Source organism: Phoca vitulina, unplaced genomic scaffold (genome assembly GCF_004348235.1).
Source record: "Phoca vitulina isolate PV1807 unplaced genomic scaffold, GSC_HSeal_1.0 scaffold5, whole genome shotgun sequence".
NCBI lineage: Eukaryota > Metazoa > Chordata > Mammalia > Carnivora > Phocidae > Phoca > Phoca vitulina.
Window position 1 is genome coordinate 77,948,338 of NW_022589708.1, and position 25,637 is coordinate 77,973,974.

At 37.5% G+C, this 25,637-nt stretch overlaps 2 protein-coding genes across 2 annotated transcripts in view; both read left to right on the top strand.

The window, feature by feature from the left end:
* MICU2 (mitochondrial calcium uptake 2) overlaps nucleotides 1-25,637 on the top strand; it is a 165,770-nt gene that overhangs the window by 79,878 nt on the left and 60,255 nt on the right. The window contains exons 5-6 of the mRNA XM_032403355.1: nucleotides 17,208-17,255; nucleotides 18,443-18,525. Of these exons, the coding sequence (XP_032259246.1) occupies nucleotides 17,208-17,255; nucleotides 18,443-18,525 (131 nt within the window). The remainder of the gene's footprint in view (nucleotides 1-17,207; nucleotides 17,256-18,442; nucleotides 18,526-25,637) is intronic.
* Nucleotides 13,481-14,343, top strand: LOC116631787 (ATP synthase subunit d, mitochondrial-like). Its single transcript, XM_032403356.1, has one exon. It carries the CDS (start codon nucleotides 13,796-13,798, stop codon nucleotides 14,276-14,278), a length of 483 nt encoding a protein of 160 aa, XP_032259247.1. The 5' UTR covers nucleotides 13,481-13,795; the 3' UTR covers nucleotides 14,279-14,343.

The following is a 25,637-nucleotide window of genomic DNA, read 5'->3' on the forward strand; positions in this document are numbered from 1 at the left end:
GGAAAATTGGACAGCCACATGCAGAAGAATGAAACTGGACCATTTCCTTACACCACACACAAAAATAGACTCCAAATGGTTGAAAGACCTCAATGTGAGACAGGAGTCCATCAAAATCCTAAAGGAGAACACAGGCAGCAACCTCTTTGACCTCAGCCGCAGCAACTTCTTCCTAGAAACACCGCCAAAGGCAACGGAAGCAAGGGCAAAAATGAACTATTGGGACTTCATCAAGATAAAAAGCTTTTGCACAGCAAAGGAAACAATTGACAAAATCAAAAGACAACCAACAGAATGGGAGAAGATATTTGCAAATGACGTATCAGATAAAGGGCTAGTATCCAAAATCTATAAAGAACTTACAAACTCAACACCCAAAGAACAACTAATCCAATCAAGAAATGGGCAGAAGACATGAACAGACATTTCTGCAAAGAAGACATCCAAATGGCCAACAGACACATGAAAAAGTGCTCAACATCACTCGGCATCAGGGAAATCCAAATCAAAACCTCAATGAGATACCACTTGACACCAGTCAGAATGGCTAAAATTAACAAGTCAGGAAACGACAGATGTTGGGGAGGATGCGGAGAAAGGGGAACCCTTCTACACTGTTGGTGGGAATGCAAGCTGGTGCAGCCACTCTGGAAAACAGTATGGAGGTTCCTCAAAAAGTTGAAAATAGAGCTACCTTATGACCCAGCAATTGCACTAACTGGGTATATGCCCCAAAGATAAACATATAGGGATCCGAAGGGGCACATGCACCCCAGTGTTTATAGCAGCAATGTCCATAATAGCTGAACTATGGAAAGAGCCCAGATGTCCATCAACAGATGAATGGATAAAGAAGATGTGGTATATATATATACAATGGAATATTTTGCAGCCATCAAAAAAATGAAATCTTGCCATTTGCAATGACGTGGATGGAACTGGAGGGTATTATGCTGAGTGAAATAAGTCAATCAGAGAAAGACGTGTATCATATGATCTCACTGATAGGAGGAATTCTTAATCTCAGGAAACAAACTGAGGGTTGCTGGAGTGGTGGGTGTGGGAGGGATGGGGTGGCTGGGTGATAGACATTGGGGAGGGTATGTGCTATGGTGAGCGCTGTGAATTGTGTAAGACTGTTGAATCACAGACCTGTACCTCTGAAACAAATAATACATTATATGTTAAAAAAAAGAAGATAGTAAGAAGGGAAAAATGAAGGGGGGGAAATCGGAGGGGAGACGAACCATGAGAGACTATGGACTCTGAGAAACAAACTGAGGGTTCTAGAGGGGAGAGGGGTGGGGGCATGGGTTAGCCTGGTGATGGGTATTAAAGAGGGCACATACTGAATGGAGCACTGAATGAATCATGGAACACTACATCAAAAACTAATGATGTAATATATGGTGATTAACATAACATAATAAAATTAAAAAAAAAAAAGCTGGAATAGCCATCCTTATATCAGACAAACTAGATTTTTTTTTTAAGTTTTTATTTATTTATTTGACAGGGAGAGACATAGTGAGAGAGGGAACACAAGCAAGGGTAGTGGGAGAGGGAGAAGCAGGCTTCCCGCTGAGCAGGGAGCCTGATGCGGGGCTCGATTCCAGGACCCCAGGATTATGACCTGAGGCGAAGGCAGACGCTTAACGACTGAGCCACCTAGGCTCCCCAGACAAACTAGATTTTAAACCAAAGGTTGTAACAAGAGATGAAGGGCACACTATATAATAATAAAAGGGTCTATCCAACAACAACATCTAACAATTATAAATATTTATGCCCCTAACTTTGGAGATATAAATGGATTAATAATAAACATAAAGAAACTCATTGATAATAATACAATAACAGTAGGGAACTTTAACATCCCACTTTGTGCAATGAACAGATCATCTAAGCAGATAATCAACAAGGAAATGATGGCTTTGAACGACACACTGGACCAGATGGACTGAACAGGTACATTCAGAACATTTCATCCTAAAGCAGCAGAATACACATTCTTTTTAAGTACACATGGAACATTCTCCAGAATCAATCACAGACTAGGTCACAAATCAGGCCTTAACAAATACAAAAAGATTGAGATCATACCGTGCATATTTTCTGACCACAACCCTTATGAAACTTAAAATCAACCACTAGAAAAAATTTGGAAAGACCACAGATAAATGGAGGTTAAAGAACATCCTACAAAGAAAGAATGGGTTAACCAGGAAATTGAAGAAATTAAAAAAATACATGGAAGCAAATGAAAATGAAAACACAACAGTCCAAAACTTTTGGGATGCAGCAAAAGCAGTCATTAGAGGGAAGTATATAACAATACAGGCCCACCTCAAGAGGCAAAAAAAAAAAAAAAAGGTCTCAAATACACAACTTAATCTTAACACCTAAAAGAGCTAGAAAAGGAACAGCAAATAAAGCCTAAAGCCAGCAGAAGGGAAATGATAAAAATTAGAGCAGAAATAAATGATATAGAAACAACAAAACCAGTAGAACAGATCAATGAAACTAGGAGCTGATTCTTTGAAAGAAGTAATAAAATTAATAAACCCCTAGGCAGACTTATCAAAAAGAAAAGAGAAAGGACCCAAATCAACAAAATCATGAATGAAAGAGGAGAGATCACAACCAACACCAAAGAAATACAAACAATTATAAAAGAATATTATGAAAAGTTACATGCCAGCAAATTGGGCAATCTGAAAGAAATGGATAAATTCCTAGAAACATACAAACTACCAAAACCGGAACAGGAAGAAATAGAGAATTTGAGCATACCTGTAACTAGCAAAGAAATGGAGTCAGTAATCAAAAATCTCCCAATAAACAAAAGTCCAGGGCCAGGTGGCTTCCCAGGGAAATTCTACCAAACATTTAAAGAAGAGTTAATACCTATTTTTCTAAAACTATTCCAAAAATAGAAATGGAAGGAAAACTTTCAAACTCATTCTCTTAGGCCAGCATTACCTTGATTCCAAAATCAAAGACCCCACTAAAAAGGAGAATTACAGGCCAATATCCCTGATGAACATGGATGCAAAAATTCTCAACGAGATACTAGATAATAGGATCTAACAGTACATTAAAAGAATTATTCACCATGATCAAGCGGATTTATTCCTTGGCTGCAAGGGTCGTTTAATATTTGTAAATCAATCAACCTGCTACACACTACATTAATAATTTTTAAAAAGGATAAGAACCATATGATCCTCTCAATAAATGCAGAAAAGGCATTCGACAAAACACAGTATCCATTCTTGATAAAAACTCTCAACAAAGTAGTTATAGATGGAACATACCTTAACATCATAAAAGCCATATACAAAAGACCCACAGCTCATATCATCCTCAATGGGGAAAGACCAAGAGCTTTTCCCCTAAGGTCAGGAACGCAACAGGGATGTCCACTGTCACCATTGTTACTTAATATAGTACTGGAAGTCCTAGCCTTAGCAATCAAACAACAAAAAGAAATAAAAGACATCCAAATTGGCAAGGAGGAAGTTAAACTTTCACTATTTGCAGAGGAAATGATACTCTATGTAGAAAACCTAAAAGACAACCAAAAAATTCCTAGCACTGATAAATTCAGCAAAGTCACAGGATACAAAATCAATGTACAGAAATCTATGGCATTTCTATATACTAATAATGAAGCAGCAGAAAGAGAAATCAAGGAATTGATCCCATTTACAATTGCACCAAAACCCATAAGATACCTAGGAATAAATGTAACCAAAGAGGTTAAAGATCTGTACTCTGAAAATTATAGAACACTTAAGAAAGAAATTGAAGAGGACACAAAGAAATGGAAAATATTCCATGCCCATGTATTGGAAGAACAAATATTGTAAAAGTGTCTATACCACCCAAAGCAGTCTGTACATTTAATAAATCCCTATCAAAGTACCACCAGCATTTTTCACAGAGCTAGAACATACCATCCTAAAATTTGTATGGAACCGCAAAAGACCATGGAATAGCCAAAGCAGAAGACGAAAAAGAAAAGCAAAGCTGGAGGCATCAGAATGCAGGACTTCAAGCTATATTACAAAGCTATAGTGATCAAAACAGTATGGTACTAGGGGGGGAAAAAAACAGACACCTAAGATCAATGGAACACATCAGTGGAACAGAATAGAAAACCCAGAAATGGTCCTATAACTATATGGTCAACTCATTTTCAACAAAGCAGGAAAGAATATCCAATGGAAAAAAAAGAGAGTCTTTTCAACAAATGGTGTTGGGAAAACTGGACAGCCACATGAGAAGAATGAAACTGAACCACTTTCTTATACCATACACAAAAATAAATTCAAAATGGATGAAAGACCTACATGTGAGATAGGAAGCCATCAAAATCCTAGAGGAGAACACAGGCAACAATCTCTGAGATCAGCCATAGCCAACTTCTTATAGACATATCTCTGGAGGCTAGGGAAACAAAAGCAAAAATGAACTCCTTGGACTTCATCAAGATAAAAAGCTTCTGCTGAGCAAAGGAAGCTATCAACAAAACTAAAAGGCAACCTACTGAATGGGAGAAGGTATTTGCAAATGACATATCTGATAAAGGGTTAGTATCCAAAATCTATAAAGAACTTATCAAACTCAACACCCAAAAAAACAAATAATCCAGTTAAGAAGTGGGCAGAAGACATGAATAGACACTTTTCCAAAGAAGACATCCATATGGCTAACAGACGCATGCAAAGAAGTTCAACATCACTCATCATCAGGGAAATACAAATCAAAACCATGATGTGATACCACCTCGCACCTGTCAGAATGGCTAAAATTAACAACACAGGGGACGAGATGTTAGCAAGGATGAAGAGAAAGGGGAATCCTCTTACACTGTTGGTGGGAATGCGGTTGGGACAGTCACTCTGGAGAACAGTATGGAGGTTCCTCAAAGAGTTAAAAATAGAACTACCCTCTGATCCAGCAGTTGCAGTACAAGGTATTTACCCAAAGGATGCAAACCTACTGATTCAAAAGGGCACATGCACCCTGATGTTTACAGCAGCACTATCAACAATAGCTAAATTATGGAAAGAGCCCAAATGTCCATCAGCTGATGAGTGGATAAAGAAAAGGTGGTATATATGTATGTACACACACACACACACACACACACACACACACACATACAACGGAATATTACTCAGCCATCAAAAAATGAAATCTTGCCATTTGCAATGACATGGATGGAGCTAGAGTGTATTATGCTAAGTGAAATAATAAGTCAGACAAAGACAAATACCATATGATTTCACTCATCTGTGGAGTTTAAGAAACAAAACAGATGAATTAGGGGATGGAAAAAAAAGGGAGAGGGAGACAAACCATGAGACTCTTAACTATAGAGAACAAACTGAGGGTTGCTGGATGGGAGGTGGGCAGGGGATGGGCTAAATGGGCAATGGGCATTAAGGAGGGCACTTGTGATGAGCACAGGGTGTTACATGTAAGTGATGAATCACTAAATTCTCCTCCTGAAACCAATATTACACTATATGTTAACTAACTACAATGTAAATAAAAATTGATAATAAATAAATAGCATTTAGCTTTACTATCCTATCTATTCAAGCCGAATTTCATTTCAGTAAGTGTCACTGGAATATATTTAAATATGCTCATACAAATAGGCAGAGGACCTCCACTGGTCCTTTTTATATAAGGACAAGTCAGTGGCAAGTAGATAAAGTGTTCACCTGAAGTTGGTGATAATGTTCTCTCCTGTTGTCTGAGGAGTTGGAGAATTAAGCAGCAAATGTAATTTCCAAATCAGTGGGTCATGAATACAGAAGACTTGTGACCATTAGCTCAAGAGATTTACGACATTCTCCTATCAACATTTGTTTTTACCTTGTTTTTGCATGTGAACATTAGTTTTAAAATGAGAATAAGTGTATCACATAACACTCCATACAGAAAGAAAACAAAATGTGACAAAAAAGGAATAACATTGGCACCTCAACTCCATGAAGTCAGTAGCAGTCAAACTGCTTATTATTAGTATCAATTTCTGCTCTTACTTCAGTGCGTCAATAATTTAGTGGACTACATAAACTTGAATTATATTCTACAAGTATTAGTTCCTCATACTAAACTGTCTAATTATCTTTATACCACTCCATCCCACCCCTTACCTGATTCTTTCCAGTCAGCACCAGATGTACTTAAAGAGGTGAAAAATCTCCTTTGTACTGTGTATGTACTTAAAGAGGTTAAAAATCTCCTTTTTCAAGTGGGAGTTTACTGGGTAGTAGTCTCTACGTAGTGAATAAGAGGGTATGTTCTGGATCAGTAGACTTAAATTCAAATTTTTTCTGGTTTTATGACCTCAGGAAGTTACTTAATCTCTTTCATCCTCACTTTCATTGCCTTTAAAACAAGATAGTAGGGTGCCTGGGTGGTTCGGTCGGTTAAGCGTCTGCCTTCAGCTCAGGTTATGATCCCAGAGTCCTGGGATCAAGTCCCACAGCATCAGGCTCCCTGCTCAGCGGGGAGTCTGCTTCTCTCCTTCCCTCTGCCCCTGCCCCCTGTTCATGCGCTCTCACTCTCTCTCAAATAAATAAAATCTTTAAAATATATATAAAAATAAAACAAGATAGTGGTACCTGCCTTTATGGGATTGTTGAAAGGATATAATAAAATAAGATGTTTTTCATGTTTATAGTATCTGCTTAAACTGATTAGGAGAATGAGCTTTAAGCTGAGTTTGGATTCCCAGCTGCACTAGTTATCTGTGATCTTGGGCAAGTTAGTCTCTGTTTCCTTACTATGTGTTTGGCACATTAGAAATTTATAATTGATAATAATAGCAGTATTGTAATTGCTATATGGTTTTTAAGATTTTAGTATTAACTGGATCTTGGCCTCTTATTAGTGAGTTTATAAATTAAAATAAATAATGCCTTTTAAATCATAGTACAAATTTTAGGAAAGTGTCATTAATTTGGCACTTCAGAGAAGATTTTAGGAATACTATTTAAATCCCAAATACTGATATTTAGCTCAAAGCTCTGGCTTTGAGGTATCCTTCCATGAAAAATACTTTCTGAATACATTAATATAAATATGTAATTTTAGGAATTCTATTAAAAGTTATTTTTAAGGCAAATTCATAAAATAAAAACAAGTGAGAAAGTTTAAATTATTTTAAGAGAAAAGTATATAAGAGATAAGAGATTAATCTGTAGTACTAATAAGAGGGACTCATTTTCAAGGACTTTAGAAGAACCCTTCACTTCTGAAAAGAATTACCTCCACAAGCCTCATTCCCCTGCATTAACCTTCCACACTTTCAGGAGTGCCTTAAATGCCCCCTGCTGTACCTGCCAACTTCCTGCTCATCAGCTGTCCTGCTCTGTGAAAGTAATCTCTGAAACCACCAGAGATCTTGTTCTTTCTCATTTTTTTGCATTTTGTTGCACTGTACTGTCTCTCGTATTTTCTAATTAAACCATAAATTCTCCAAGAGGATAAATCTGTGTGGTCATTTGCATAGCACGTTGCCTAAAATGTTCTCTAGCACATAACAGATACTCATCTAAAATTGCATTCCATGCTAATTAATGTTAACGTGAACACGCTAATTACAAATTATTCTGATCTATTTCAGTGAGTCCCTTGAGTTTTTTCGTTAATGTAATTTGAGTTAGCCTTTCTGTGAATTGAAAGTACAAAGACTACAAGTTTTTAAACAATATTTTCCAATTAAATCTTTTCAGTAATTTATATTGAAATTCCCAGTTAAGATTAATTGGTATTACTTTACCAACAAAATTAAATCCAGCTAGCAGTAAAGCTTTCATAAATTTTAGAAAGAGTACATCAACTATTTATCAACACCTGAATAAAAACATGGAATTATCAGCAAGTAATTTTACTTTATTTTTCATTAAGATACTTCCTTTTGATGTAAAATATTTCTAAAATACACTAGGTGAAACTTCTGCCTCCTAGTGACCAACGTTTTATCAGCTTAATGCTTAATGACCTGCAACTGTCATATAGAATATTTTTGCTTTTCCTGAACTAGATATTATTTAAATTGAAGTTATTCATTGTATTACCATATTTTATGTGGTGTATAGTTATTTCAAAGTACATGACCTATAAAATGCATTAAGTTAATCAAAGTAAATAAACCTGATCTTTTCTTTTCTTTTTTTTTTTTTTTTAAAAGATTTTATCTATTTATTTGACAGAGAGATACAAAGCGAGAGAAGGAACACAAGCAGGGGGAGTGGGAGAGGGAGAAGCAGGCTTCCCGCTGAGCAGGGAGCCCGATGCGGGGCTCGATCCCAGGACCCTGGGATCCTGACCTGAGCCGAAGGCAGACGCTTAACGACTGAGCCACCCAGGCGCCCCAAATAAACCTGATCTTGGCAGTCTTGAGCACAAAACAGTTTTTTAATTGCACTACCCTACCATAGATAAGATAAACGTATCTTTATTATATATTGTATTCACAATCATGAAGACAACTGTTAAAATTAGTAAAATTCATAATGAAGTATAGCCTATGCAGAGAAGAATTTAATGAACTTTAAAGACATTTTTTCCTTTACATAAAGGAAAAAGAACATGCCTCCAAATCTAGTGCATCCGCATCCTGCAACTATGTCCACCTTCTCCACCTTCACTTAGTTACAGAAGTCTTGTTCCCTGTAGCAGAAATAGTGCTGCCTCCCCGTATTTGCCCCAGGCCTCTTCTGTTGCCTTCACAAGACTTCTCCATTCTGCTCTTACTCCCTCCCCCTGCCACATTCTCTTTCTGGGCACTGTATCATTCCTCTCTTATATAAGAACTTCAGCATCTCCCATATTTAAGGAAAAACATTCCTCCTGTGACCCTACATCCACTGTCTCCATACTTTGTAATCCCTTTTCATAGGCAAGCTCTTTATTTTGTGTTGTGCTCACTTTCTCAACTCCCAGTCATCCTTCAGCCCGCTTCAGTCTGGCACCCATTCTCCAACGACACCACTCTTGTCAAGACCATCAGTGACCTCCTCTTGTCAGATCCAGTGAAGATATTCCATATTCTCAGCATCCGTGACCCCAGCAGTACTGACACTATTACCTGCTCTCACCTCAAACCAGTCCCTTCTTTTGGCTTCTAGGACCCCCATACTTTCTTGTGTTGTTTTCTTACCATCCTAGTGGTTTCTTCTCTGTCTCCTTTGATGAAATTCAACCAGAACCATCTAAGCTGGGGAAATCAAACAGGTCATTCTGATGGGGAGAGTTTGAATGAAGGGGCTGACTTGTCAGTCCTAGCAAGCAGTGAGAAACTATGTCACAGGAGATAATGGAGTTTGAAGGCAAGACGTAACAAACTAAAGGAAGAGGGAGGCCGTCTGACAAAGGAAGGGTGATATTTTTGAGGCCTAAAGTATGGTGTGGGAGTTGAGATTTCAAAGAGCAGTAAGCAAACGTTCATTTTCTTGGTATAGAGAAGATAGCAAATGGTGATAGAGCTTCCATAAAAGAGGTTATAATGGAAGCCTTATAAGCAACAGTGAGATTTGTAGGGAAGATAGAAAGTTATTCCCGTTTCCAAAATGTGTTTCAGATAGGAAAAAAATGTCAGTAGATTTTCTTATTCCCTTCTTTTGGGGGTAGGGGGGATTTTAAAAGGTATTGTTCTCTTCTTGAAATTGAGGGCACTGTTATCTTCATTCAGCCTCTTGCTTGCAGCAGCAAGATTCATGAAGCAGTTTTGTTATCAGCAGATGAGCTGTCAGAGAGGCATCCTCATGAGAGGCATTCAGTCAGGACTCTGTTAGAGTGTGGCCCCTTCTGGAAATCGTGGTTCTGATTTCTAGGAGCAGCACTGTGACTCTGTATGTCTTTACCAGCTTCGCTGCTTCTGTGCCATAAGGGAGATGAAATAAATGTTTGTTTTCAGAGGCCACGGAGGAGGATTATCAGTAACTTCTTTATTTTCTTTAACTTTCAGTTACAGGCACATATATCTCTGTATGTCTTTCTCTGTCCCTCTTTCTATATATATACCTTTCTAACTGTCAAGAAGATAAATTCGTCAGCCTACTCACACATTTTCCTATTGGATAGTACTCTCTCCCTGTTCCTTACATAGCTAGAGAGTTATTTATATTCTCAGAATGAATAGGGGCATCATACATTTCCAAGATTTCTAAAAGCATTAAAAGCCAGTATTTCTGGATGGCTGGGGGGAGGGCCCTTAGTGATGCACTATTAGAAAAACAGAACGTGGAAGTCCACAGCAGGAAGTTTGATATTTTTCCTTTAGGCAAAGTGCATAAGGTTATTAGTATGGAAAATAAAGGAAAGGAGATGATTAGAGAGAGGGAGAGAGAGGCTTTAAGAGGAACCAGGAGGAATAAATGACTGCAAGGATAGATAATGTAGATAGCATTCATTTCAAAGTCAGTGAGAAGGAATAAATGATTTGTGCTGGGCACCTGCAGGAGGAGAATTTTAAGCCTATCTCCCTACCACATAGGAACGTATGAAAGAACAGCCTTCATTAATAAAAGGCTGGTAGGGAAATCAGGACTCAAAGTGTGACTTAACAATGGCAGGAAAACTAAGCAGCTGACAGGGAAATGAGGGAACAGCAGGGTTGCGTACGTAGGAAGAATTAGAAATGCCACAAAAGGGCAAAGTGAGAACTGCTAGTTCACCATTCCTCCAAATGCTGGTCTCCCTTATGTGGGCTTTCCTATGCTTGCCTGTATTCCACTCTGACTGGGGTCTCAGTCCTAACCCTTCACATTCTCCATCCCTCGGACACATCTACTGTACCATGCTGTAGCTGGGAAAAGAACACCCGTCCCTAAGGATGGGAAGTGTCACAGGCCAAACGTGCGGAGCTTCACAATTCCTGTATGCCCTGGAGTTTGTAAGTTTCTTTAACACCTACTTCATCTGTAAAATAAAGGTAACCGTCTCTAGTTCCAGGGTTATGGTGGGAATAACATACATAAAGCTTCTCCGCCGTTCCTTGAGATCAAGTGTCACTAAGAGATCTTTTTATTATTATTAGGCAAATTCATGTGCCACAAGTTCTCTTGGATTCTTTGAAACTACATTATCCCAGTTCTCTTGGTACCTCTCTTTCTGCCATTGGTTTCTCTTCCTCTTCCTGCCCATTAAGCGTTGGTGCTCCCCAGGATCTGTCCTTTGCTTACTACTCTCCTCCTCTTGTTTAGCACCCATGTATACTGATGCTAACTCTCAGATCCCCTTCAGTGTCTCCAGCCCAGGCTCCTCTCCTGAGCTTCAGACTTCGGTATCCAAACCAGCTGCCAGATGCCAGCTTACGGGTTTCTCCGTTTCCTTGAGTTCATCATATCCCAAACTGAACTCACCATCTTCTCCCTAAACCAGCACCTTCTTTTCTTGGTTTCATTTGGTAGTACTGCTTTTCACGCACCTCATCAAAACCCAGGAAATGTCTCTGAACCCTTTCTCTTTGCCACTTCCATCCTTCACATGCAGTCAGATACAAAGTCTTCCTAATTTTGCTTCCTAGGTATTTATCGAATTCATCCTCTTTTCTCCCTACCTCTAGAGAATTTACAGGAAACAGATCAAGAAAAAATTCTTGGGGAGTGTCTTAACAACAGTTACTTCTGGTTTTCTTGGAAATATATGAGTTGAAATGTACATTTCCAGCTTAAAGAAAAGACACTAATATGAACATTATATAGGAGAGATTCAACAGATTCATTTTTCACATATTAACTTCTTTGCTGATATTAATGAAGTCACTTGAAAAGAATGTAAAATTTAGTTACATTGGGAACAATTTAAAATATTCCCTTTTACCACATAAAACAACTATCAAAATTTATACTATATGCTAACTAGCAAACAATAATATATCCTTGAAATAAGAAAGTAACTCATCCACCATGCATTATTATAAAGAAAAATATAAGTTATAACTAACTGCATTTTTTTGAAATGAGCAGAATTCTTAATATAATATAGTCCTTAAGGATGTACTGAATATAAATTAAAAGATACATTGTAAGATATATAAATATGTTCTCATGATGGATATGTTAATTTCTCTTTGGGAAACAGAGTTCTCAAAATTGCATTCAGTAGCAAGTCATAGTTTAGAATGGTTCCAAATTTAAAATATTTTTAGAGAAGCATAGTAAATAACAGAATTTAGTCATCTCTTCTGATGGCCCTTCCTTAAGGATTCATTAACAAATTTTTAATATAATTATATAAAATACTTCACCTATTTAACATGCACTTTTAAAACATTGCCATTTAACAGCATTTACTTTACAATTAAATATAAAAAATACATACATTAAACTGTTTCTCCTATATTCTGAAGTATCAGTTTTCTTTAAAAGCATTTTCAGAGGGCAGATGCCTAGAATGCTGTTGTACAACTATATTGTTTATAATCTATTTTGAGAGTGTAGGTGCTGTTTTTACATTGTCTCAACTCTGTTTATTCAAGCTTCTTATTTAAGTCAGCATTTCAAAGAAAGACACTGGAATTTTCTTTTTCGCAAAGTCCCCTTGTAGAGGACGTGTACCCATGTGTAGAGAAGTGTGAGGCCTCCTCTTGGCACCAAGCCCACATCAGTCTAGCAGTTTGGCCATTTTTTCACATTGCCGTATTCCTTTGAAAATTAGAAAGAAAAAAAAAAGCTGTTCTCCGCTTTTTTGAGTCTGCCAAGGGATGAAATACTTTGATCCTTCAACTAACATTAGAGTACTTCTCTCAGGTAACGAGGTAATGACAAAACACATTTAATTGATTCTCCCTCGTTATAAACACTGAATATTTTTAAGGAAAAATATCTGAAGACTTACTGTGGGCTTTTTTATTAAAAAGAAGTATACCTGCTCCAAACCAAAAAGTTGGTAATGCACAAAAATGTAAGTCATTTAAAATATGTGCCTGAAGTTACTTGTAGCTAAAACATTGATTTACCTAGATATAAAGTCCTTATCTGCCTTGCACTGAACTTGGGCCCTGAGTCTGTGTGTTATTTGATTGGGAGCCAGTAGGGCAAATCCACTGCCATCACCCTCTGCAGGCCTTTATTCCTCATGTCTAGGCTGTGATCGCAGCCTTTCCCATTGCTTCTTCCACATAGATGTTATTTCTGACAGCCACTTTTTAATTTTCATATTTTTATAGTTAGTTTTCATATTCAGCTTCATCTCTTATCCCACACCTCTTTTTTTTTTTTTAAGATTTTATTTATTTATTTGACAGAGACACAACAAAAGAGGGAACACAAGCAGGGGGAGTGGGAGAGGGAGAAGCAGGCTTCCTGCTGAGCAGGGAGCCCGATGCAGGGTTCAATCCCAGGACCGTGAGATCATGACCTGAGCCGAAGGCAGACACTTAACGACTGAGCCACCCAGGCGCCCCTATCCCACACCTCTATTTTTCATTTGGAATTTTCCATACGTTTGAAGACCATTTTTAGAATTAACTTTGAAGACCGTTTTTAGAATTACTTCTTGCATACGTTAGAAGACCATTTTTAGAATTACTTCCTCTGAGACATCTCTGATCATCTAAGGTCTAGAAATGATTTCACATATTTCCAAAATCTGTAACTTTTATTATCATTGTTTCTCAATAGTATTTAGCATTTTTTATAAACATTTTTATTCTGGCCTCCTGTTGGAAGTATACAGCACCATCTATTAAGAATTCTTGGACACAGTTCCGTTCCTTGCTGCTGTGGACTCTGGGCTGCTGGCATTGGTGAAGGATCTCAAGATGGCTGCACGAAAACTTGCTCTAAAAACCATTGACTGGGTAGTTTTTGGGGAGATCATACCTCGAAACCAGAAGGCCATTGCTAACTCCCTGAAATCCTGGAATGAGACACTTACCTCCAGGTTGGCTACTGTCCATGAGAAACCACCTGCTGTCGACTGGGCTTACTACAAGGCCAATGTGGCGAAGGCTGGTTTGGTAGATGACTTTGAGAAGAAGTTTAATGCCCTGAAGGTTCCTGTGCCAGAGGATAAATATACTGTTCAGGTGGATGCTGAAGAAAAAGAGGATGTGAAAAGTTGTGCCGAGTTTTTGTCTCTCTCAAAGGCCAGGATTGAGGAATATGAAAAAGAGCTGGAGAAGATGAGGAACATAATTCCATTTGATCAGATGACCATTGAGGACCTGAATGAAGTCTTCGCAGAAACCAAATTAGACAAGAAGTATCCCTATTGGCCTCACAAGCCAATTGAGAATTTATAAACTTGAGTTGGGGAGAAAGCTCTGGCCCTCGTATTGTAAATGCTGGACATTAAAAATAATGATACGGTAAAAAAATAAATAAATAAATAAGAATTCTTGCCAAAGGGGTGCCGGTTAAGCGTCTGCCTTCAGCTCAGGTCATCATCTGGGGTCCTGGGATCAAGCCCCATGTCGGGCTCCCGGCTCAGTGGGGAATCTGCTTCTCCCTCTCTCTCTGCCTGCTGCTCCCCCTGCTTGTGCTCTCTCTTCTGTCTCTGTCAAATAAATAAATAAAATCTTTTAAAAAAAGAAAAAATTCTTACCAAAAATCAGACTTGAATCTCAACACACCTCTGGATCTAAGTACCAGTTTATAGAAAATATAGAAGTTAGGGGCACCTGGGTGGCTCAGTTGTTTAGCTTCTGCCTTTGGTTCAGGTCATGATCTCAGGGTCCTGGGATCGAGCCCTGCATCGGGCTCCCTGCTCAGCGGGAAGCCTGCTTCTCCTTCTCCCACTCCCCCTGCTTGTGTTCCCTCTTCACTGTCTCTCTCTCTGTCAAATAAATAAAATATTTAAAAGGAAAAAAAAAATACGGAAGTTAGAGGAAACATGTGAAATGACACCAAGAAGGTGCAGTCAGCAAAATTTTCTAGACTGTAAGAAACTTTGCAGGTCAAATGACCAGGCATCGGGGCGCCTGGGTGGCTCAGGTCGTTAAGCGTCTGCCTTCGGCTCAGGTCATGATCCCAGGGTCCTGGGATCAAGCCCCACATTAGGCTCCCTGCTCCGCAGGAAGCCTGCTTCTCCCTCTCCCACTCCCCCTGCTTGTGTTCCCTCTCTCGCTGTGTCTCTCTGTCAAATAAATAAATAAAATCTTTAAAAAAAAAAAAGACCAGGCATCTTTAACAAGTAAGTTGGTTAAGCATCTGACTCTTGATCTCAGCCCAGGTCTTGATCTCAGGGTTATGAATTCAGGCCCCACACTGGGCTCTACACTAGACATGGAGCCTACTTAAAAAAAAAAAAAAGAAGATTTAAGACCAGAAAGCAAAAGAAAAATTTAAAACTTGTGAATCAAAGTACACTCTGAAGAGAATGAAAAGGCAACTATTATATGAGTGCCTAAACAGAGAAAAAGTGATATGAGTTTGATGATATGGAGGAATTATTGATAATTTTTTAGGTGTGGCAAATATATTTGTGGGAAGGGGACAGTCTTTTTGGAGATACAGCTTGAATTTTCTCCTGTGAAATAATATGTTGAGATTTGTTTTAAGATAATCCAGTGGGGAGGGTTGGGGTGGCTTCTGGGTGGCTCAGTCTGTCAAGTGTCTGACTTCAGCTCAGGTCATGATCATAGGGTCCTGAAATAGAGCCCTGAGTTGGGCTCAGTGCGCAGCAGGGAGTCTGCTTCTCCCTCTCCCTCTGCCCCTCTGCTCGCTTGTGCACGTGCACTCTCTCTCTCTCTCTCTCAAATAAATGAATAAAATCTTTTAAAAAAATAATTCAGTGGGAAGTGGGGGGAAGGGAGTGAAAAGAGGTATAGATAAAACAAGAACTGCCATGAGTTAATTCCTGAAGTTGATATATATAATAGTTATTTATTATATTCTCTCTACTTTTGTGTATGATTGAAGTTTTCCATGATAAAGTTTTTTTTTAATTGTGTATTTTGCTATTATATCAAACTTGTGATCCAGAAGGAAAATTATTTTTAGCTTCTCAGGAAGCCACGATTTACAAGACACTGTTTCTATATTTATTGCTATTCTTTTCATTGCAAGCACATAAGCCCAGACACTATCTATTTGAGCAAGAAAGGACAGATGTAGAGCTAGTAGTAGCCAGACACAGAGCTAGCTTCAAGTTCAATTTAATCCAGCGCTCAGACATCACCAGTATCCATCTTTCAGGCCTGCCAATTAAAGATTGGCTGCATTCTCAGGCCCTAAACACTGGCTGTCTGACAGTTCCAGGCACTCTCTCCATTGCCTCACATTCCTAAGTGAAACATTCTCACATCATCAAAGCCCAGGGGAATGGGGGAGGAAAAAAAAATAAAGTGAATGATTCAGCATTCTTGTCAGAAATTCCACTCTGAGTGACCCAGCTTAGGTCAAGGCCCATCCCTGAACTAGTCCCTGCAGCCAGACTAATGGAACCTGCTCATTAGCTTGGGTCAGCCTTTTGCCCATCTCTGCACCAATTCAGTGAGAGTACGATGATTGGCTTAGGCCTATCAGCATCTACCTTCAAAGGTGAGGATGGTCATCCTACCAAAACTACGTGTTTGAGAATGGAGAAGGAATGGTTTCCCAAAGGAAAATAAAGTTACTGCTGCAAAAATTTAATTAATCTCATTTTAAATAATATAGGTTGACATTTTGTATATTGAGATCTTTGTTACTCTACTGAATTTTTAAATTTGCTTCACTTGAGATGTTATGAATAGTGAAATTTAGATAGAAATTGCATGAAGTGCCATGCAAATAAAACCTGTAGTGGATACCTATTATTTGCTAGCCAACATCCATTCCCCTTTTTTACTAGTAATAGTAACCTGATGAGAAAAGATAGTATCTTTTTTAAGTATTAGTACTGTACTTAACTCTCCATTATAGAAGTTTTCCACTGTACCAAAGAGAGGTAAATTAAAGTAAAAATGTGTGTGTTTTTATCCCCCCCCCTTTTTTGAGGGGGAAGGGGCAGAGGGAGAGAGAGAGAATCCTAAGCAGGCTCCATGCCCAGCACCAGACACAGGGATTGATCTCACGACCCTGAGATCATGACCTGAGCGGAAATCAAGAGTCAGACGCTTAAGCAACCAAGCCACCCAGGCGCCCCAAAATGTGTGTGTTTTTAATTAGGTGAAGTTTCCATATAGTATCTATATATGATTACTTCTAAACCTTCTAAAACTTACCTTCTGATGTTTTTATCTCTTTCAGGACTAATTTCGTATACTGAGTATCTTTTCTTGCTTACAATCCTCACTAGTAAGTACCCCACAGTTTTTCTCAATGATCATGTAGAATTCTGTATTCTTACCAAACAAGGTTTTAGAAGTTTGGTATTTATGTCTTTATCATTAAAACGTTATTGCTACCTTAGTTTCTTTTTTTTTTTTTACTTTTATTTTATTATGTTATGTTAATCACCATACATTACATCATTAGTTTTTGATGTAGTGTTCCATGATTCATTGTTTGCGTATAAACCCAGTGCTCCACTCAATACGTGCCTTCTTTAATACCAATCACCAGGCTAACCCATCCCCCCACCCCACCCCCAGAATCCTCAGTTTGTTTCTCAGAGTCCATAGTCTCTCATGCTACCTTAGTTTCTATATCAACAAAATGATACTGTTGGATTAGATTAGCCCTTGTACTTCCTTTGTACTGTGGCTCCCCATAACTCTGTCTCCTTAAAAGACTTGTTGAACAGAAGAGAATCAGACTTAGCCTTCACATGTTAAAAAACCCTTATCAGACATTCTTCAAAATTCCTCATCGGTACTCTTGAGACTGGTCATGAAAATCAAGGAAAGAATGAGAAACTTTCACAACTTGGAGCAGAGTAAGGAGACCTAACAACTAAATGCAACATGGTTTCTTGTATTTGATCCTAAAGTAGAAAAAATAGCATTAGTGGAAAAACTTGAAATCCAAATAAAGTCTGTAGTTCAGTTTAAAATGCTATTACCAGTGTTAATTTCTCAGTTTTGACAATGATACTGTAGTTATAGAAGATGTTAACATTAGAGGAAGCTGGCTGAAGAGTATATGAGAACTCACCATACTATATTTACATTTCTTAGGTCTAAAATTATTTCAAAATAAAAAATTTTTTAAAACCCTACTCTGAGGGAAATAAAGAGTAATAATCAGTATGAAAATAGCCAAGTTACTATAAGAATATAGGAAAGCCCCTGGTAGAGTTAAAGAAATAAGTTCTCAAATTAATTTTGCTTTGAAAAGCAGAGCACTTAATAGTAGAACAGCACAGCTGTGAAAATATATCAGCCTTTGAAAATTATTATAATAAGAAAAGATCATTTTTTCTCTGTTTAGGCACTCATATAATAGTTTCTAGAAGTTTTTTCAAATTTGAAGACCTATAGATCAGTAAATAATTTGCATTTCACCAACATTTCAATAACTATTCACTTTTCACTTAATTACAGAACCTCATACTGGGTTTCATGTTGCTTTTAAAATGCTGGATGCAGATGGTAATGAGATGGTTGAGAAAAAGGAATTTTTTAAGGTAAGCAGATTCTACTTATTTTTAGTTTATCATAAAACACTTGGATGCTTGTGTGATTTTATATTTCCATAAAAATTAAAATTATATCCACGGCTTACATATGAAATGTCAAGAAATCATTTATATATTCAAAAGTGTTCAATTTTCCATAATACAATGGAGGAAACTGTTAAGGGACAGAGCATAATATTCCTATGGGAGAAATGACCTTATGCATCTGCATTTTTTAGGGTTTTATTTTTATGATTTCGGCAGATAATACAATAGAAAGGGCCTCATAGATATGTTCAGAATTATTTTTATACACCCCTACCCCCAATAAAGGAGTAAGAAATATTAAAACTTAAGCCTTCATAAAGAATAGGGGGGAAAATGAAAAAGCTACAAATAGGTATAAATGGGTGCAGATTTTCCAGGAATTTGCTAAAACTAATATTTGAAAAGCTGAAAATCTGTTTAAATGAAAATACGTTTCCAAGACAACTCTAAGACATAAAACCAGTAAATTTCACTCCATTCCAAGAATGTTGATGATAATATTAAAAAATACCTCTGCACATAAACTGTTGGGTATGTGCCAGAGTTAAATGTTTTTAATGTATTAGAGTGTTTTGTGGAGAAAAAAATAGAACATGTAGATAAGTATATAACACAGCATTTGGTACATACTAACTTCTTAGAACTACCATTGATAATTACTGATTACATACATAAATGACTACTTCATGACTTTTTTTTAAAAAGTCTTTCAGATGTGAAGCAAATGGATCTCTCTTATATTGCTGGTGGGAATGTGAAATGATATACACATTTTGGAAAACAAAATTGGCAGCTTCTTAATGTATACTCAGCGTATGACGAGGCAGTTCCACTTCTATGTATTTAGTCAAAGAAAAGAAAACATATGTTCACCCAAAGACCCGTATGGGAATATTCATAACAATTTTATTCATAATAGTTCCAAACTGGAAACAACCTAAGTGTTCATCAAGTGACTAGGTAAACAAATTGTATCCATACGATAGAATACTACTCAGAAATAAAAAGGAACAAATTACCAGTAAGTACAACAACATGGATGAATCTAAGTGAAGGAAAAAGTGTACATACAGTGTGATTCCTTTGATATGAAACTCTAGAAAAGGAACATATCTATACTAACAGAAAGCAGATCATTGGTTGCCTGGGGCTGAGAGGGAGTAAGGAATTGACTGCAAATTGACTGCAGTTTCCATGAGGGAATCTCCTGAAGTGCTGGAAATATTTTAGACCTTGATTAGGATGGTAGTGACATGGGTGTATAAATTTGTTACAACTCATCAGACTGTATATTTAAACAAGTGCATTTTATTGTATATGAATTATACCTCAGTAAACACCTTTGACAAGGTTTCATTCCACAGGCTTTGCCAATTTAATTACTGAGATATTTGGTTTTTATATACAAGAAACTGTCTAAAAGGCTAGAAACAAATGACATAGCAAAAGGTTCCAACCAGAGAATAAATTTATAAAACAGTGGGATCCAATAAAAAGTAGGCTTATTTAACATTTTAGAAATTATCTGGAAGAGGGTATAAAGAGTATATAAATCTAAGCATGTGGGGGAAACTAAGGTAAATGACATGAACATCTATGTGAGTGGACAATAAAGTAGCAGATGCAGTTCTCAGCGTTTTAGCTTAAAGTGTAGTAGAACCCATCTTACTCAATGTGGCCACTATCAGTAGTTCAATTAATTTAAAGAATCTGTTAAAGGGAGAATAATTTTTAAAAATAAAGATACCTGAATAACAGACATTTTAATTAACTTAAATAAATGCACATCCATTTTAGAACCAAGGTCTTTGTTTTTTTAAGATTTTATTTATTTGAGAGAAAGTGAGAGCGTGCGCGCATGCACAGAGGGAGAGTGAGAAAGGAGAAGCAGACTTCCTGATGAGCAGAGAGCCCGACGCGGGGTTTGATCCCAGGACCCCGAGATTATGACCTGAGCCAAAGCAAACGCTTAACCAACTGAGCCACCCAGGTGTCCCAGAACCAAGGTCTTTTCTTTCAAGTGGAGCCACTGATTGAAATTACCTATTTTTCTTGCCTACGTATGTCCATAATTTATCATCTGCATTTTCCAGTTTGTTTTCTTTAAATCCAGAAAAAATGTAAAGACAGGTCTGAAGCAGTCTGAATGTAGGATCCTTTAAGATCTTTGTGATTTTTCCCACTCTTTACAGTCTTACCCTAATTAGAAGCAACTTTTTTCTTTAGCAGTGTGCCTTAATAACTCTAAAGTATTCCTCCTTCCTTTTTTACTGAAGCAACTCTTTTCAGACTCATTTTTCATTGACATAAATATTTGCATTATTGCAAGTGGAACACACACACCACCACCACGACCACCACCACCCCCTCCCCATGTTTAACCAAGGCTCATAAACTCAAAGAATCAAGCTTTCCATCAGAACAGGAACAGGTGCAGGATATCCCATCGTGCTTTCCTTGACATTGCAGTTTCTAATGGGATCTGGCAGCTGCAGGTGGTACTGGCTCACATATTTCAGGGTGTTGGCAGATTCAAGAGACTAAATTTTATGCTTTTATATTTGCAGTTTATATCACCATTCAGGAAAAAAATTTACACAGTCTTTGTGCTTAATGCTTCCATTTCAGGCTCTTCTGATTTTTCACCAAATTTACTTGTCTTTGAAGCTACATTCTCACCTAAGCCAAAAAGGAAGACCAGTGTCCCAGTGTCCCCATGTAGTTAACTTCTCCTGCAGCAGGGCGCCTCGGTGGCTCAGTCAGTTAAGCGTCTGCCTTTGGTTCAGGTCGTGATACCAGAGTTCTGGGATTGAGCCCCGCATTGGGCTCCCTGCTCAGCAGGGAGCCCACTTCTCCATCTCCCTCTGCCACTCCCCCTACTTGTGTGCTTGCTCTCTCTCTCTCTCTCTCTCTCTCTCTGTCTCTCTCAAATAAATAAATAAAATCTTTAAAAAACAAACAAATTTCTCCAGCTTTCTGGTGTTTCCAGAAAACCCTATTACTTCACAGTAATATTTAATAAAATTAAGTAATTACAGTAACAAGTGCAATGAGTATAATTGGTTTGGAAACACAAAAGACTTAAACTAAGCAAACACTGAGCTTAGCTGCTGAGAGCAGGAGTGTGCAAGCATTCTTGAGATTTGTGAAGAGCTTTCTGTGAATATCTGTCATGGAGTTCTACAGGAGGAGCAGGGAGCATTGATTAATCTGCTGAATTGGTTATGTGGAAGCTGGTTAAGATTTTTTTTACATTTTATTTAAGGAAAAAGAACCCAGTATACAATTATAGGAAATTGAATTCTGGAATATCTAGAAGGTAGTGAGTTCAGCTTAACTGTAGACTAGCCTCAATATTTCAGATCAGTATGTTGGTATAAAATTCCAGAAAGTATCCTAAAACACGTGGAAAACATACCCTCACACCAAAACAGATACCTTTGGATTTTTGTGTGGTTAGGGGCACTTCATGAAACACACAGAACTGAAATAATGGGAGGTGAGAAGCTTCTTTCTGGGGACCCATTTTAAAAATAGGATTCATGGAAAAAAAAAAAAATAGGACTCATGGTGGGGTGCCTGGGTGGCACAGTCATTTAATTGTCCAACTCTTGGTTTCAGCTCAGGTCGCAATCTCAGGGTCATGGGATCAAGCCCTGCACTGGGCTCTGCACACAGTGTGGAGTCTGCTTGAGATTCTCTCTCTCTCCCTCTCCCTTTGCCACTCCCCTGTGGTCACGTGCACACACGCACACTCTCTCTCTCTCTCTCTCTCTCTCAAATAAATAAATCTTAAAAAAATGGGACTCGTGGAAAGGCAAATACTATATGGTCTTACTTCTGTGTGGACTCTAACAAAAAACCAAGCTCATAGAAAAAGAGATCAGATTTGTAGTTATCAGAGGCAGGGTTGCGGGGAGTAGGAATAGGAGGAAGGTGGTCAAAAGGTACAAACTTCCAGTTAGAAGATAAATAAGTACTAGGAGTGTAATGTGCAACATGACAACCATAGTTAACACTTCTGTGTGATACATAGGAAAGTGGTTGAAAGAGTAACTCCTGGGAGTTCTCATGACAAGGAGAAAACTTTTTTTTTTTGCTTTTGCTTTTTATTGCATGTGTATGAGATGATAGATACTAACTAAACTTACTGCAGTAATCATTTCAGAATACATGTAAGTCAAACCATCATGCTTGTACACCTTATGTCAGTTATATCCCAATGCAACTGGAAAAAGATAGGACTCGTGGACTGTTAACATACTAGAAGGATTAATGATCAAAGTCTATAAAGCCATAAAATAACAAATTTTCCAACACAAACTGAGGAAGACATCTTGCTGAAACCTGTTAGGACAGAGGTCAGAATTTATAGGAGTAACATTAATACTTAGTTGGCAGTGTCAGACAATGAAATGTTTTATATAAATGATTTTTTAAATTGAGGTTTACCTTTTTAACATGATTAAATTTTTAACATTTGTAACTCTTTGATAAGCCCTCCAAGAATATATATATATATTTCCCTGTCTTTTCAAAGTGTTATAATGTGCATAATTTATCCTTTATTTTTTGACAGCTTAGGATTATCATTATGAAGGTCAGTTTCATCGTGATGGGCTAGTTAGATTTTTAGAGTCTATTAAGGGCATGAGTTACTTACCCTTACACTGAATGGCCTTAGACTTTCATGCTTTTAATTTGTATTTCTGATTTTTGTCCTCATTGTTAGAAATAATACTAGTTCATTATCACTGGTATCAGTGAGAATGAACAGTTGATCTTGAATACATGATGAAGTAATAATGTTGGGATATTAATTCATGTTCATCTGTTTCTTTTTACTTTTTTAAATGTGGCTACTAGAAAACTTAAAACGACTTATATAGCTCTATTATATTTCTGTTGGACAGCACTGCTTTAGAATATATAACACTATAAATTCTGAGAAATCTTCATAAATATTTTATTACATGTCCCTCATGACAGTTGTTTCAAGTGCTGAAAAAGATCTTTCTTGTGGGTTTGCAACTTAAGTAAGAAAGCTGGAGAGTTCCAGAGGATTGAAGTTGCCTGACGTATACCTCTGGATACATCAAGTTTCACTTACTGTTCAGAAAAACAGGTAGTAATCTTACAGGATTCACTTTCTCAAAGTGGTAGAAGTTAAAAGTAACAGAAAGCTATAGAGAAAACTATGTGACTGCTTAAAGAATATTTGGAAGGTTTCATGAATTCAAACATGTTATATGTAAGAGATATGGGTTTGAAAAAATAGAAATTGTTTCATTACATCATTGTGAATAAATGTTAGCAAATCTGCTTGTTACCAAAGGAGTAGTATGGATAAAGTTTACCATCGTAGAGCAACTAGTTTATGAAAGCAGCCTGGAATTCTGCCGAGAAGTTGAAGGTACTTGTGAATAGACAAAATGGAAAAAAAAAAAAAAAAAACAAGCATTTCCAGATATCATGGCTCTTACTCAGGACCTCAGGTTAAAAAATACTCAAAAAGCAAGCAGGAAAGGAAATACAAGATAGTCATCATAAATTTATCTTCAAATTCCATTTCATTCAGGCTAAGGAAAGCAAAAATAACCATAATGCTCTATTTAGCATCAACATTGATTAAATAACCATTATTAATGGTCTCTTGGGGAAACAAACTTTATAAAATATAGACCACTGTAAAAGCATTGTTGTTGTTCTTGTGTGGTTGGAATGTGAACAGAGACACCTAAGAGGCAGAATCCCCAAATGTGAACTGTACACTGCTGTCAGGAGAAACCAGCAGGCAGTTCTGGAGATAATAGCGCTTCAGTGTTCAAAAATTCATCTCTGACCACAGTATGAAAAGGGAATTAATAGAGAAGAGATTGGAGGCAGGAAGTTTGTTAAGCTTCAGAGTAGTCCAATTTACAACTGTGAGTGAAAAGTAGAAAATATAATTGAGACATGCTATGGAATAGGCTCTGTAGAACCTGGTTTCTGACAGGATTGGAGAGATGAGGGAAAAGGAGAAATCAGTGGTCACTCCTTTTTCCAGCCAGCCTAACTAGGAATAATGATAGTACTAACTGATCTAAGAGAAAATAAGACTACTTCTTATTGAGGATTGGTTATGTTCAACATAATGTTACATTATTGAATCTTCCTTAACTCTGAGCTTGGAAATGTTGACCTTTATAAGCTGTTGGGACACCCTGTAGAGATAGACGAGTGTAACAAGCAACTGTCTGGAGATAAGAATGTAGCCAGGATTAGGAAGCATCCTGATAGAGGTGATAATTAAGTCATGAGAGTATGTGACCTAAAGGGTAGAATGTAGATTGAAGAGGGATAAGATCAGAGTCTTGGAAAACAGTTGCATTCAAGAGGTCAAAATGAGACTGAGAAGCCAAAGAATGAAATTGAGAAGGAGGAGAGTATCAGAGAAGTAAGAAGAAAGCCCAGAGAATGCAGGATGGTGGAATCTAGGGAAGAAAAGAGCAACAGTGAGGAAGTGTTTAATATCAAACTCTTTAAAAGTAATCAAGTAGGATAGCGACAGAGTAGAAAACTCCTTAAATTTTGTAGGTCTTTGGGAACTATTTCAGAAGCACTTGGAAAAGAGTAGTAGAGACTAGTGCCACAGAGCAAAAGGCTAAAGAGGAGTGGGTAAAAAATGCAAAATCAATGGCAGTAGAAAAAAATGACTCTTCTGAGATGCTTGATGTTTAAGGAAGGAAATTAATTTGCTACTAGTTTAAGGTAGAAAACCTATCTGTCTGCACAAGTAGGACCTGAAATACCAGTGCGGTAAGTCGTAAGGTACCATTACATCCTACCTAACTCCATCTGCCTCAGGTATAAGAAAAGGATATAGTTAAGATTGTTATTCAAGTTGAGGCTAATGGTTATGAAAAGGGTATTCTACATGAAGATAAAATTCTATTATGCAAATTAAACTGTTAGAGTGTGCACAAACCATAATTCCCTCAGACCTGGATGAACTTGCTTTTATTTCTAGCGGTCACAAAGCATAGGGAACCAAATCTTAGAAGTACTTTATCCACTATATATACCTCCCTAGA

Excerpts from the sequence above, each read along its gene's own strand:
- LOC116631787 (XM_032403356.1), top strand. The coding sequence starts at position 13,796 with ATGGCTGCACGAAAACTTGCTCTAAAAACCATTGACTGGGTAGTTTTT.